Source organism: Drosophila tropicalis, unplaced genomic scaffold (assembly GCF_018151085.1).
Source record: "Drosophila tropicalis isolate 14030-0801.00 unplaced genomic scaffold, ASM1815108v1 contig_593, whole genome shotgun sequence".
Lineage (NCBI taxonomy): Eukaryota > Metazoa > Arthropoda > Insecta > Diptera > Drosophilidae > Drosophila > Drosophila tropicalis.
Genome location: NW_027173070.1, coordinates 21,451,358 through 21,466,514, shown reverse-complemented (window position 1 = coordinate 21,466,514; position 15,157 = coordinate 21,451,358). Strand labels below are relative to the sequence as shown.

Here is a 15,157-nt window from a genome sequence, read left to right as displayed (position 1 = left end):
TGTAACTCAAGTGGGCAAAATTTATAATAATTACATTAAAATTTTTATTTTATCAAGTTAATTAATATGGAATTAATATATATTACAGGGTAAATTCACATGAAGAAACCCTAAAATTAAGTATACGCCCTATGGAACGCTTTAAATTGAACAGTTTTAGTTATATACAAGTTTATCAAAGAAGATTATTACCTTGTCTTCTATGTATATAGATAATAAAGGGATATGGAACTGTCTATCATTACACTTTCCAAGTAGACATATCTAAAATCAAGCATACGCCATGTGGTACCACTGAAAACTAAAATATCTGTTTATATTCCAGATTTTTATTTCATACAGGTTTACTAAGCAAAAGCTTTGCATTTCTTTACCGTTTAAAGCCATTCTAGGGCATAGATTTCTTTTAGTCAGTGTTTCTATATGGACATGGGAATGTGGGGGGGTAAGTACAGATAGAGAAAGGAAGGGTGGGGGAACAACGATTTTACAGCACATTCAGTCAGTCAGCAGTTTGTGTGCTCTACCAAGACCCTCTACCTCAATTCCCTTTATATTCCCTGCACTTTGGCAATTGTGTGGGGCGCATATGGCGAGCAACGTGTGCCCAACCAGAGCTTCGGCCTTATATACACCTCTCTTTCACACACTCTTGCCCTCTGGCTCTCACTCGTTCTATCACTTGTGTGTGCTTCTTTTCTTCCTTTTGCAATGTAATGGGGCGCCGGTGCCGGTGTCTGGTTAAGGTTCCCTTTCTTCCTCTTTAAACTCAGCGTATGTGTGTGTGTGTGTGTGTGCAAACTCAACGAAGCTTAAAAGCTTTGTTAGCTCTACGACTTCAACATTTATAGTCTGATTTCTCGAAATTGGCAAGTGAAAAAATTGTGTTTTAATTAGCATCGATTTATGATCATGATTTTTACACGTATGTATAGGTTTATATAAAGATATGGCCAATAATATATATACAAATGATAGAAAAATATCTGGCAATTTTGTTGTTGGCCCACTTATTGTATTCCTAGAAGTCGACGCAGGGTGAAAAGTGAAAAGAAAGGGAGAAAAAAAATGGGGGACAAAATAAGTTAAGAAGAAAGAAACCAACAACATTTTAAAGGCACAAACCATCAGCCACATAATCCACTTTTGCCTGCAGTTCCCTTTATGCTCTTCGCATACCTCGCCCCCTTCGCCCATGCCACGGAGCACCATGCCGAGCCTTTTGTTGCTGCAAAAATATAAAAATAATTGGAAGTCGCTTGCAACCATCATGATGATGATAATGTTGAGAGATGATGAAGTTGACGATGATGTTGTCGCCGTCGTAGTCATAGTCGACGTTGACGTTTTGCTTGTTAGCTGCTGCACAGTACTCACAGTATTTCTCTTCCTACTACCATCTCCACCATTCGCCATCGTCTTGCTCCTTTCCATTCTGGTCCCTTCTCCCACTCGAGCTTGCTGTTGCTGCAGCACTGTGGTTAAATCTTGTTGTTGCCTCGCCTTGCGTTGGCTTCTCTTTTGATTTGACTTTTGTTTGCTGGTGATTAGGGACAGGAACCCCCAAATGGAGATGAAGCAAAATGCAGGACAACCCAGCCCCTAGAAAAAGGAAGAACAACTAGTGCATACTTAACTATGCATGTGTGTGATACGTGTGTGATTGTGTAGGTGTATGCTTCATTTGTTTAAACAAATTTGGGTCGCAGATTTTCTTTTTTAATTAATTTGCAGTTTGTGTGTTCACAGTTGAAGGTAAATACAAGTAGAAATTATATTAAGATGGGAAAATTATGGAAATCAAGTGAAGGTTACGGTCTATGAATAAGTGTTTCGGTTATAAACTATTGCCTGGGATCATAACAGTTTGTTACATTTTGTAATTTTGAACAGACTAATCGAAAATAACTAAGCTGAGGGCCAAAAAGCTATAGCTTACTTCGTAATTGGGCATAATTTTACAATTCAATTTGGATTAAAAAATACTTTTTGTATTTGTATCCTGTTTTGATACCTGACTTTCCAATTATTCACTCTTTATGTGTTTTATAGGGTGATTTTTTGTATTTTTTTGTCCTTGAAATGTTTTCAAGAACTGAAAAAACTGAACAGTATTCTTTTTCTTTACCTTCACTGCTCTTTGTCAGAGGGGTTGCCTTTCGCAGCACTTTCACTTCTACACCTACACTAAATTAATTTAATCCTTTGTGTAAAATGCTCAACGAATGAGCTCTAAATTAATAATTTTTATCATTTTACAGTGTCTTAGGGTTTCTCCCACTCTTGATCATCGTGTTATCCCTGGGTGTTATCACATTTCTTTCTCCCCCCATCATCATCATCATCATCATCATCATCAGCATCAGCATCAGCATAATCATAACTATTATTATTAACGACAGCTAGAAACAGCCTATTTAACGTCAACAAGCCAAAAGTCCTAACCACCATAAGCAAGCAGTCCCTCGCAACGTCTTCCCCTTTAGCCCCCTTTTGAATCTACACTCCTTGGCCGCAAAGTTTAGCAAGTGATAAAAATTTGTCTCACAAAATAGCAGAGCTGTGAGCAGCCGTCGCACATTTTCTAGGACATATGGCAACAGTCTCCACACACACACACACAGACACACACATACCAACAAAACCATCGTTTTCCCTTGGCTGTATCTTGTCTATCAGAGATCTAGAAGTTTTGAGGCAACAACCTTAACGGTATTTCACTATTTCCTGTTTTGCCGTCTTTATCTAATGTCGTCTGTTTGTTGGTGTCTCTACACAACAAGGACCAATTTAAGAGGCATCCTGTTCCCCTTGGCCTCACCCTCCATCTCTTCCTGTGTTGTCTGGGGATATTTTTTTGCTTTTGGGTAATTTGTGGCCTGGCTTTAAGCAAAGGCGACTTATGTGCGCATGTTTTAAGTTTTTCCTTATACCCTTAACTGTTAATTGGTGGCCTTTTCTTTAGCATTTTCATTTCGTTTTCATTTCTCCTTTTGACCCTAATAAGTTAAGATTTCCTGAACCTCTCACGCCCTCTCATCTTTTCTTGTTGTATTTTTTGATCGAATTAACTGATTTGTTTTTGCGCCATAAACAAATAACAAAACACACAGCACACACACACACACACACAAACACACAGAAAGAGAATAAATAAATAAATGGAGTAAAATTTCATTTCATTACGGCAACGTCGACGGCATCACTTAATTGAATATTGTCCAACGACAACGAGTAGCAGCACGACAAACGACAAAGTCAACGTCAACGTCGACGTCTACGCCGACGACGACGAGAAACGACGAGCAGCAGCGTTTTTAGACTAGAAAATCCACTTGACGACAAGCAGCTAAGACAATTGCAAAGGCGTCACACCAAGTAATAACAATAGCAACAACAATAGCAGCAACAATAGCAGCAACAATTGTGCTGTTTGTCTTAACCCGCTCCACCATCTTCTCTATGAACCATCCAACGTCAATCGAGCAGCAACCCTCTAACATTTCTCATGACTCTCGTTTGTTGCAACAAAAGAAAATTCAATCAATTTGATTGCAAAAAAAAAAAAAAAAAAAACAAACTGCAAAAGATCAATGAAGTTATACATAAATAATACAGAAATTAAGTCTATATAGAAAATGTCAATCAGAAAATTGATCAAATCGAATGAGTCAAGTCAAGTCCTCGTGATTTTTGAGAATGTTCATTGTTCATTAATTAATTGCCTTGTCACACATTACGTATACGTAATATTAATTGTAAAAGTTTTAAACGTGATTTGCCTCGAAACTAAACTATATATTTAGTCAAATATACCATTTAGCAGTTCTCTCTCGGTGTTTATATTATTAAAATGGTTTTTAACTAAAAGTTCACATTAACATATTACGTATACGCAGCTTAAAGCAAAACAAGTAGTTAAACTACATTGTAAAAATATGACAATTATACTTATATATTTAGGTATATGATGAAGCCATTACGTAAAGGAGTAGTTATTCACTGGCAATGAGTCGTAATCGTAACGGTTGTCTTTTGAGAAACCGATATATTGTAAATAACCGATATATTATTTAGAAATCCAAAATTTGCCTTGGGAATTCTCAGGTTATCTCTTGGTTCACATTAATATATTACGTATACGCAACGTTGTGGATTATAAGTAGAGTATTTTTAAATGGAAGAAGATTGGATTAGCTATTTTAAGTGGTTTTCTTTCCTGAATTTTGAATCCTTTAACGGTTATTAAAAAGTTAACAAGTTTGCATTTGTAAAGGGGGTATACAAAAGGATCTTAGTTGTAGTATAAGCATTACTAGTCGAGTAATTAGAAATTGTTATCCCAAGTCAAAAGGCACTTCGATACATCCTAGAGCTATGGGAGTAACTTGTGAAAAGTTCAATAAACACAAGAGCCATTGACAAATCCGAGCACGTTAAAACCTTTTCGTGATATGATGCGCTGCAAATTGATTCTCGTTTACTCTACTCGCTCTCTCTCTCTCTCTCTCGCTGTCTCTCTCTCACAACAACAGCAGCAATAAAAGTTCACTTAGTGTTACAGTTTTTGTTGTTATTGTTGTTGGTGTTGTGTGTGTGTGTGTGTGTCGTCAGCGCTACTCTATTACCTCTTCCGCACCTCTTCAACTTTAACTGTAACTTTAACTCTAATTGAATTTGTCAGCACATCGCTGGGACTGTTGGTTAGGCTATCACTTGCCATTATAATATTGCCATTTTTCACGCGACACAACAGTAAAAAGAGAATAAAACAAAAACAGCAACAAAAAATAAGTGGGGAAACTGTCAAAGTCCATAATTTACATACATACATATGTATGCATATATGTATGTATTGTGTTTTTGTGCTATTGTCGATGATTTATTTTTGCCACTTACGTGTAAAATATATTAATTAATTTACAAAACATATGCCAAAGTGAGTTTCAATTTCATCCGCATTTCATTCGCACCACAACCAACGCACTACAGTTCCAGTTGATTTATGAAGAAAAATCATTGAAAAATTGCCATCACTTAATTTATGCAAAAAACTATATAACACACACACACACACAGAAAACAATTAAATTGCAATATAAAAAACTGCAGCACTTAATAAAGTTAGGTTTGCAATAAGAGATAAAAGTGTTTTTGTTTCAAAAATGAACACACAATTTTCCACTTGAAACAAAATTTATATGGTTAAATTGAAAATTCGATTGCGAAAATGATTTCTCTGAAGAAATCTGGATATTTGGATATTGCCTGGTTGATTATCCTTAACATTTTTGTGCCTTATAGTATTTTGGAATTCAACATTTAACTCAAAAACAGGCATTTTGAGTCTTACTATCTTCAAAAAACGTGTAAAATTTAAAACTTTAAATTTCTTTTTGCCTTTAGTAAATACAATTCAATGAATACAATTCCAACATCGAAAATACAAAAACTAAATATTTTTTAGTTTCTCTAAGACAAAGGCTGATGAATTTTCAAGGAGTTAGTTTATTTGAAAGGCGATTAGTGCTAGAACGATTATGATGTTAGTTAACAGTGGCTTAACATGCATTTAACAGAGCAATTCTGTTGGGCGCCATTATGATATGTTTTCTTGTTTGTTGAGCGACTAACTGACTAAATGTTTGGTCTATGTTTTCTTATAACACAAAAACCAACAACCCTGCTACTACTCCCTACCGCCTGCTACTCCTACAGAGTGGGCAATGGAGGAGGTGGTATCGCCATTCTGATCCCTTGTATAAATTTTAATGGCAAATCTGCCTGCCATTTGCGGCACATTTCGCGTACAATTTTCATTTTTGTTATGCCCACATATTTATTTTCATGGCTTGTGTCCTAGGAAATGTGGGTGAGAAGGATACAAAGAGGAACACAAGAAGTTGGAATGGGGGATGGATGTGGGAAGTGGTTCTCTTGTATCAAGGGTGGAGTGAAAAGGCTAGGTAGTGGTGGGGTAGGAGGGCCAAAGGGTGCACTTTACATTTGTTTTGTTTATTTTGGCGTGTGAGCGCGCGCGCCCGTTGCCAGTTCAAAAGAGTGAAAACAGAAAAATAGAGAGAGAGAGAGAGAGCAAGCGAACAAAAGAGTGAGTCTCAAAGTCTTTGAGTGTGTGTGTGGGTGAGTGAATATGTGAGTGAGTGCGGGCGAGTAAGAGACAGTGGGATAGAAGAGAGAGAGAGAGAGAGCAGTAGCTGTTGATAGCTGTTGTTGCTGTAGTTGTTGCTGGCATGCCATTTCCCGTTATCAGTGGCAGACTTTCTGCCACCCTGCTGCTGCTGCCCATCATGCTGTTGGCGACGAAGTCAACGTCGGCATCGACATCGCTGCCCGCTCAACAGTGACGTCGCGACGTCGCACAGTGGCCATTAAGTGAAGTAACATTGTATTTGTATTTGCCATTCGATTAATTTTTATACCATACACCCATAGGGTGAAATGGTATATTAAAGTCGCCAAAATGTATGTAACAGGCAGAAGGAAGCTTCTCCGACCCTATAAAGTATATATATTCTTGATCAGGATGAATAGCCGAGTCGATCTAGCCATGTCCGTCTGTCCGTCCGTCCGTCCGTCCGTCCGTCCGTCCGTCCGTCCGTCCGTCCGTCCGTCCGTCCGTATGAACACGCAGATCTCGGAGACTATAAGAGCTAGAGCCACCAAATTTGGTATGTATACTCGTGTAGTATGCACATGTTCAGAGTTAATTGGAATTTCGGCCACGCCCCCTTACGCCCCCAGGAATCACATAAAACTGTTTTTCTTAAAAAGTATAACAGCTAGAGACATCAAATTTGGTTTATATACTCGTTTAGTTGGCGCGCAGAAACTAATTGTTTAAACTTTTTGCCACGCCCCCTTCCGCCCCCGGAATTTACATAAAACTGATTTTCTTAAAAACTATGACAGCTACCGACATCAAATTTGGTGTGCAGACTAGTTTAATAGACGCGCAGAAACTGGCTATTTAAAAATTTTGCCACGCCCACTTCCGCCCCCGCAAATCAAACAAAACTGATTTTATCAAAAACAAACAAAGCTAAAGTCACCAAATTTAGTATGTATACTGGCTTAGTATTCGCGCAGAGTATATATATTTTCATATTTTGCCACGCCCACTTCCGCCTTCATAATTAAGAAAAAACCGATTTTCTCCTGTAGTTTTTTGACTATCGCATTCAAATTCGGCAGACTAATTAATCTTATCTATTTCTACAAAACTACCTAATTTTATTGAAATCGGACTAGAAACATGCAAAATATGCGTATGAACGTATTTTACTACGCGGTCCACAAGGCCAGAATTGGCCGTTGGCTAGTAGCGGCGCTAGAGTGCTCGTGTGTTCGTAGAGTGAGCGAGATAGCACATACTATGAAACATGTAAAAACAATTTAATAGACATACATATGTACATTTGGTTTTCGAAATTTAAAAAAATTTGTTTCACCTGGTGTATGGTATACCTGAGTCGACGAGTCGACTTACTTGCTTCATTCTTTACTTTAAAACAAGTTTGCAGGTTTAAATCTAGCTATTGGTAGCCTTGAGATAGTAGCAAATAATTGAGGGCATTAGAGATTTTAAAAATTATATTTATTCTCAACTAATAATTATTAATCATACAGTTTAATGTCAACTTCTATTCACTGATAAGCCATTTCATTTACTGTGGTTCCACTGTGCTTCTTTTCGTCGTGCAGCCCATACCAGCTAATTTTGGATTTTCTAAGCGAGCAAAGTGAAATATTTTTAGCTTTGCTTCACCCCGTCTATCTATGTACCTACCCTCCCAAGCGCCCCACCTTGACCACCCAAAGAAAATATAAAAACCAAAGCCAACAATAACAACATCAATAACAACAACAGCCACATGCAGATTTTTTGCAATTGTTTGCCTTATTTGGCCGCTGACTCTGTTTTTGTTGTTGTTGTTGTTGTATTTTTAGCCAAGTTGATTTATCATTCGAATTGCGTTTACGCTGCATTTGCTGCTAATCAGTATTCTGTCTCTCTTTCTCTCTCTTCACCCTCTCTGGCTATCCGTCTCTCCTTCTCTGACTTTGTCTTCTTCTGTCCCAGGTAAGTTTCGCAGAATGAATATTGAATAGGAGCAGGCGGTGCCTGAGAAAAGTGACTGCAAGTTTACATAACAGATACAATCCCAGCAATTTAACAGTCGTTCATATAATGAGAAGCTAACAGCTTTAAGTTCTTCACAACAACAAATTTGTATAATTTAAAGAATAAGAAAATGGCTAAAAATATCTCTCAAAAAGGATTTAAATTGAGTTCAAGTTAAAACATTTAAAAAGTAATACAAAGCAAAACATTGATATAAACTAATTTTTCTAGCGTATTAATTTTTACATCTGTGAAATTGTAAAACTAGTTTCCGTCTCTTTTTTCTGTAGTCAATTGCCTTGTAATAGCCGTTAAAACTGCTCATCTTAATGCCGTATGAAACACGTTTTTCTCTTTTGAAATGACCCAAGGAACCGAGAGTGTACACTGTACAGTGATAACGTGCACAAGAGACATCTTTATATTCCTAATTTGTGACCCTGAAATTCTATCCCGATGCCCTCTTTGGTCTAACAAATTTCTCGATATTAATTAGTTGGTATTAATACTAGTTGTACCTTGTCAAATGTCAACTCCAAATTAATGATTGAATCACCTTGTAGACCTCAACCTTATTAAATGACAAAGCTCAGTTTTAGTAATAGATAAATGCATATAGTTAGATGCCTAGATAGTTGCAAACAGGCTCATATACACCCTCACTAACACACATATACACACATTGAGATTGAGAATTGTGTCATCTACATAAACAAACGCAGTCAGTCAGTCAGTCAGGCAAGCAATCCAAGCTAAGACTTGCACACACACACACACACAGTGCCCCCCATCTCTCACCCACGTGGCCATTTTGTGTTAGTGTGAGCGTCGCGTCGTCTATGTTGCGTGTGCAACATTGCACCAAAACCATCTTCTGTGGTCTCCTCTCACTCGTCTCCTCCTCCTCGTGTGTCCGCTACTCCAGCAAAGCGCTCAACTTCTGTTTCTTCTTCTTGATATACCAATTTGCCTTCATAGCCGCGCGCCACCCAATACATTTGCATTTATATCATAGTCGTATACATCTGTGTGTCTGTGTGTATACTTATATTTTGTTCTTCTTCTTTCACCGATTTGAAGTGTTTACATTTTGCATTTGAATTATCGTTGAATTTTCTTTAGTGTTGTTGTGTTTGAGTTCTTTTCTTTGATTTTCGTTTGTTAAAGCTAATTTTAGCTTTATTTCATTTGCATTTCAATTAGAAAAATGAGAGACTGTACTTTTTATTTCTTTTTTTTTTTCATTTTCCAATTAAAATTCGTTTTTTGCTTGTGCGTTCTGTTTTTTTTTTTTTTTTTGGTTGGACTTTCCTTAAGATGGCGCCAGTTTTTTGATTTGTGTGGCGCCGCCATTTATATTAGCAGGCATTTTCTGTACGTCTTACCAAGAAAATTCCATACAATTAAATGATAGAACTAACTGTAAAGCATTATAATTCCAACACTATCTGAAGTTTTTAGTCTAAATCGGTAATCTTCGTTGAGATAATGTCAAACGGTTGTTGTTGTTGCTGCTTGATACGTAGACGGAAATGTAAAAATATTGCAACTAACTGTAACTTGCAGCTTAAGCCCAGCTCTCGTCGTAGCCGTCGCCGCCGTCGTCGTCGTCTCGTGATGGCTTTTGGCTCGTGTCTGAGTTCTCTGTTAATGCGCTCTTGTCTCTCTGCCCTGTTAAGCTTTTTTACAGAGATTTGTTTTGCCCTCTGTTATTATACAGAGCTTTGCTTGCGCTCTGCTTACACACACACACACACACGCGAACATACACCGTTTTTTGGCTTGCTTCGCCTTGGCTAAGCCAAGTTTTTATTGAAGCGCAGTTTTCTGGTCAACAACAACAACAACAGCAGCAGCAACTGCGACAGCGACAGCAACAACAATGCATGCAAAATCCCTTGAAGCGTTTCAGCATTGTTGTTGTTGTTGTTATTATTATTATTTTTGTTTTTGTTTTGCGCTTCGGTTTGTTTGATTTGGCTTGCTCACCTTCGGCTCAAAAGCGGCAGCAGCAGCAACAGAAACAGCAACTCGTGCTGTTACATTTGAATGAGCACGGCAAGGTACACACATAAACCTAAATACACACACATACATACATATATACACATTGTGGAGTTGGCATCGGAATTGGAAACGGACTTGGAGTTGAGTTTAACTAGGGGAAGCAGTGTAAAGCTAAAAGGGGATTGAATAGTAGGCATCATTGTCGGGGGTGAAGGAGGACTATAGGCATCGTTGTTCTAGTCATTTATCACCGGGCTCTTTGCAAAATCCTCCACCCTCTTCACCACTCCCCACGCCAATATACACACTCCTTCACTTCGCCTGCCTGCCTGCCTGCCGTCTGCCTTGGCCATAAATATCATATTAAATATTTGCCATAGAATTCGCCGTAGACGTCGTCGTTTTCATCGTCGTCGTCGCCGTTGCCGTCGCTGTCATGAGTCGCCGTTTGCATTAGCGCCAAATGTAGTCTGTTTATCTCGCTTAGTTATACTCAGCACCCATTGATTGAAAGGGCATATTAAAGTCGCCAAAAGAAACAGAATTTCTTAGCTTCTATTCAAAAGATCCTTTAAACTTTGAGATCCTGAGTTAATCTATTAAATTTTAACGTAATAAATTGATTATTAACTATCTTCAAGTTACTATCTCTCTTGCTGCAGGGTATTCCCAAGTCTGTGTGGCGACTTACATACATGCTTCATTATTGTTTGTAGCCCATATACATACATAGGTGGTGGAAGGAATGGGGGAGAATGAATGGACAGCGGGGGTGATGCGTTACCATCTGCGGTGGTTGCAAAACTTTTGTGGCATTGCCAGTTGATTGGATTGCTATGAGATGAACTTGGCGGACGACGTATGTGTGTGAGTGTGGCAAGTGATTTATGAGTCCCTTGAGCTGATATCCAAGATATGGCAGATACATTACGAAGAATAGATATAATGTCATTAGCTTAAGGGTGCTTCAATTGATTCTCAACTCATATGAAATTCAAAACTAACTAACTAACTTTTCGTTTGTTATCAAAAAAAAAAAAAAGACACAAATACACAGAATAGCAGAAACAAAAAAATACAACCAAAAAAACAAAGAACTCGAAGAATTAATTCCTTTAGGTTTTTTTTTTTTTTTTTTTTAGAAAATTTTACTATTGAAAAATCTGAAATTATGCAAAAACCGTCGGATCAGATATTCACATGCGGCTTTGAGATATTTGGCAAAGTGCAGGGTGTTCGTTTGCGTAGAGAAACACGCGAATTGGCCACACTGAACAATGTACGTGGCTGGGTGATGAATACCGATCAAGGAACGGTCAAAGGTCAATTGGAGGGCACATTGCCCCGGGTCAATGAACTGAAATTCTGGCTACTTAACTTTGGCAGTCCTCGCTCAATTATCGAGAGGGCCGAATTTACGCCCACCAAAGAGATAACGGCACGCAATTTCAATGCATTCACCATACGTTATCGTCCCGATCAATTTACCTGCTAAACTGACTCTAGAAGCGTGAGAGAGAGAGAGGAGGAGAAGCAGGATAAGCAAAATTTTTTGTGCTTCCAATCAATGTTAGTCGAATCATGTAATAAATCGTAGCCAAGTTTTTTTGCGATGAGAATTCTCTACAAGTCGTCGTCCCACAGCAAAACAGCTACTAATTAAGCAATACAAAGAAATTTATATAGGATATACATATATAAATATATTTTATATAGCTATCTTTGTATGTGGGGACGAATTGTAGACACCTGCAGCAGCAGCAACCTCATAGCTTGGCTACATTTCCAGTTGAGCGCCGCCCCAAACTGGCAATGAGATGTTTTTTTTTTTTTTATTTTTACAATGAGCCACCACAACAGAAATACATGCGAGGGTTAAACCAATAGTTTGCCAATGCCAATGCATTTATCAAGAAATATGTAAGTTTCCCGAAGGAAATGGTTACGAAAGGAAATGTATGTAAATGTCTTTACCACAAATCAAAGGCCGTCTTTGTCGAAACTCCTAATCTGTGTTGATTGGCGACATTTAGTCATTGAATATTTTTAACCACATTAGACCATAAAACGTCATAAAGTTATACAAAAAAAGCTACTTTTAGTGCAGGAAGCATAAGTTTCTCAATAGAACTGATAAGCTCGGTGTGAAATTTTTCAAAATTAACAAAACAAATGAAGATCGATTGCTTGAAATTCAAAGAGTAATCCTCGTTAGATACAAGTAGAGAGAGGGAGAGATGAGAGAAGAATCTGGGTAAAACTCAAACTTGGTTTGTGAATTGCGTTAGGATAGGAAAAGCAACAAAAAAAAAAAAAAAAAAAAAAAACATCATTACTAACAAAAACCTCGAAGACTGACTTGCGGCAAGTGGAATCTTTTTGCGTGTCTTTGGCCCAATGTTGCTGTATTGGCTGGTGTGCCCTCCATGGGTCGCTGACTACAACAATGATGCCTGCTGCCTGCCTCAGTCTAGCTGTCTCGCTGTCTCTGGTGCCTGTTGTAGTCTTTGTCGTTGTAGCTGTCGCTTGGCCACTGCGCATAATCACAACAAAATCAAACAAAGTGAGCCAGCCAGCCAGCTAGCAGCAACAGCTTCGTAACAGAAAACAGAAACAGAGCGACGAATGAAACGACATTGGCTGTTGCTGCTTCTGTTGTCGTTGCCCGTTGCATGCGTGTATGTGTTGGCAACTTCGTCGCGTGTGTAACAGGCGCCCAGAGTTAACTAGAGAGTAAAGTAACATATAAAATATGTAGATACAGATACAGATACATGTACCTACGTACTGTTCCATGTTGCAGTCATCGACGGCGTCGTTGTTTGTCGTCGTCGCCGTTGCCGTCGTCGCTCAATGTAGTCGGAGCCCCGAACCTGATGTTGTTGCTGTGGAATTTTTATAGGTTAAGCTGCAAAGTGCGTGGCGGCGGCAGCAGCAGCAGCAGCAGCAGAATAGGAGAGAGACAGAGTGTGAGAGGAGTGTTCGTGTGTGTTTGTGTGGACCTGAGTGAAGGATGGCTGGCTGATGATGGCTAGTGGGAATGGAGCATATCGCGGTTGGGTAGGAGACGCACAGTGACTTTAACTAGTTTCAGCCGGCCGGTGTCGTTGGCTTGCTCGAAAGAGCAAGAAGACACTCAAACATTTTGAGTGATTCTTCTGCTACTCCTACTCCCCAGTCGTCCTACTCATGTTATTCCTTTTCTTAAGCTGGTGTCTCCTTTCATTTTGACATTCCTTTGCGCATTCCGCCACGCGTCGCTGTCGACGTTCAAATCTCTCGCTGCCTCGCTGCTTCCTTCCGGTGTCACTTCCTTATTTAGTTGTTTACGTTGTTGTTGTTGTTCTTGTTGCTGTTTGTTTGTTGTTGGTCCACTTTTTTTCTTTTTTTGCTCATCGGGGTAAGCATAGTGGAGGGATAGTGTCCTAGCACCAATTCAATTTGCCTGAAAGCCTCGACCAACTATTACAATATTGTGTGTGCATGTAAAAATAATTTCACTCTTCACTCTCTTTTTGATTGTTCATTAGCCGCATTATTATTAGTCTATTAGTGGTAATAAAATTTATGGATAGAAGGAGAAACAGAGAGAAAACTTTCCTGACGCCAAAATCAAATTGCAAATGGAAATTGAAAAAAGTTGGAGTTGGGGTTGAGGTTGAGGAGGATGGAGGGGTGCGGGCTGGCACGATGCGATGGAATCGCCCGGGGGTCGCGGCATACATAAATGCAAACACTTTGTACAAATATTTGTGTCATTAAACAAATGACAAACGAATTGGTTTGAACATGAAAGCCGAAATGAGCGAGCTACATGGAGAGACAGAGACAGAGAGAGAGAGAGAGCGAACGAGAGAGAGAGCGAACGAGAGAGAGTGAGTGAGACAAGCCAACTGAGAGAGACGGCAAGCGAGAGATAGATAGATATAGAGAACGAGTGACATGCAACATGCTAACAGTGACTGCGAAGCTTATCAACAGCCTCTCTGTTAAAATGTTAAGACCTAACAGTACCCAACATAACATCCCCCATCTCCACCACCTCACCACCCCTCTCCATAGACACACACACACACACACATACGCACACTGCAACAATGCAAAACGCAAACTTTCACGCTGTTGACGTCGCTGTCTCTGCCGCCGTCGCGTCGCTGCTGCTGTTGTTGACCGCGGCTGCGGCTGTGGCTGTTGTTTGGTTCGTGCTGTTTCGCTGACAACGGCTCGTGCCAGTACTCAACCGACTGCCAAACGGCGCACGACACCCCAAGCGGCCTAAAGCAGCAAACGGAAAACAGAAAACCAAACACAAAAAACAACAACAACAACCCATCATCATCATCAGTTGTAGCAGCAGCAGCAGAAGCAGCAGCACTAGCAATACCCAAACACCAACTGACAGGCAAAAGAAAAACCAAAAGAAAAGCGATTTTTTCTTTTTGTTGTGTCGCGTTTCGTTTCGCGTTGTGTTTGTGTGTGTGAGTGTGTGTGTGTGTGTGCATTTTCATTGCGGTTCGTTCGTGTTCCCTCCTAAGCGATAAAAAACAAAAAAAAAACTATAATACTACAACATCAAGTGGCATAAAAAGCGGCTCAAGCAACAGCAAGCAACATTTCTCCTTAACAATAGCAACAAATAAATCTTACAATCAACAACAACTACAACAACAACAACAACAAAAAGGCAAAATAAATAATCAAAAACAACAAATTTACCCATAAATTTTATAATCATTTTGAATTAGTTTAATTGGTTTTTCAATTTTCGAAAATCAAATCAAAGTTTTGAAATGAAATGAAATTTCAAAGTCCATAGAGCATATATCGTATCAGTATACAGAATATACTTATTCCAATATATGTATATATAATTTTTATCAAACAAATTATAAAGCAAATATACAAAATTATGATTCAGAACAAAAGCCAAAAAAGAAATGAAACCAAACAATATAAAAAGAATTCTGGTAAAATTCAGTTTCGAAAGAATCAGTTAACAAAAAAAAA

General features: G+C 38.8%; 2 protein-coding genes and 1 long non-coding RNA gene across 3 annotated transcripts in view; 2 read left to right on the top strand and 1 right to left on the bottom strand.

Moving 5' to 3' along the window:
* The window catches only part of mam (mastermind), an 86,730-nt gene that overhangs the window by 39,504 nt on the left and 32,069 nt on the right, over window positions 1-15,157 (top strand). The window lies entirely within an intron of this gene.
* Window positions 952-1,557, bottom strand: LOC137577579 (uncharacterized). Its single transcript, XR_011032431.1, has 3 exons — window positions 1,378-1,557; window positions 1,126-1,228; window positions 952-1,021 (listed from the first exon to the last, which is right to left on the bottom strand). It is a non-coding gene; the product is annotated as an uncharacterized lncRNA (long non-coding RNA).
* LOC137577624 (acylphosphatase-2) lies at window positions 11,201-11,977 on the top strand. Its single transcript, XM_068291144.1, has one exon. It carries the CDS (start codon window positions 11,322-11,324, stop codon window positions 11,643-11,645), a length of 324 nt encoding a protein of 107 aa, XP_068147245.1. The 5' UTR covers window positions 11,201-11,321; the 3' UTR covers window positions 11,646-11,977.

Excerpts from the sequence above, each read along its gene's own strand:
- LOC137577624 (XM_068291144.1), top strand. The coding sequence starts at position 11,322 with ATGCAAAAACCGTCGGATCAGATATTCACATGCGGCTTTGAGATATTT.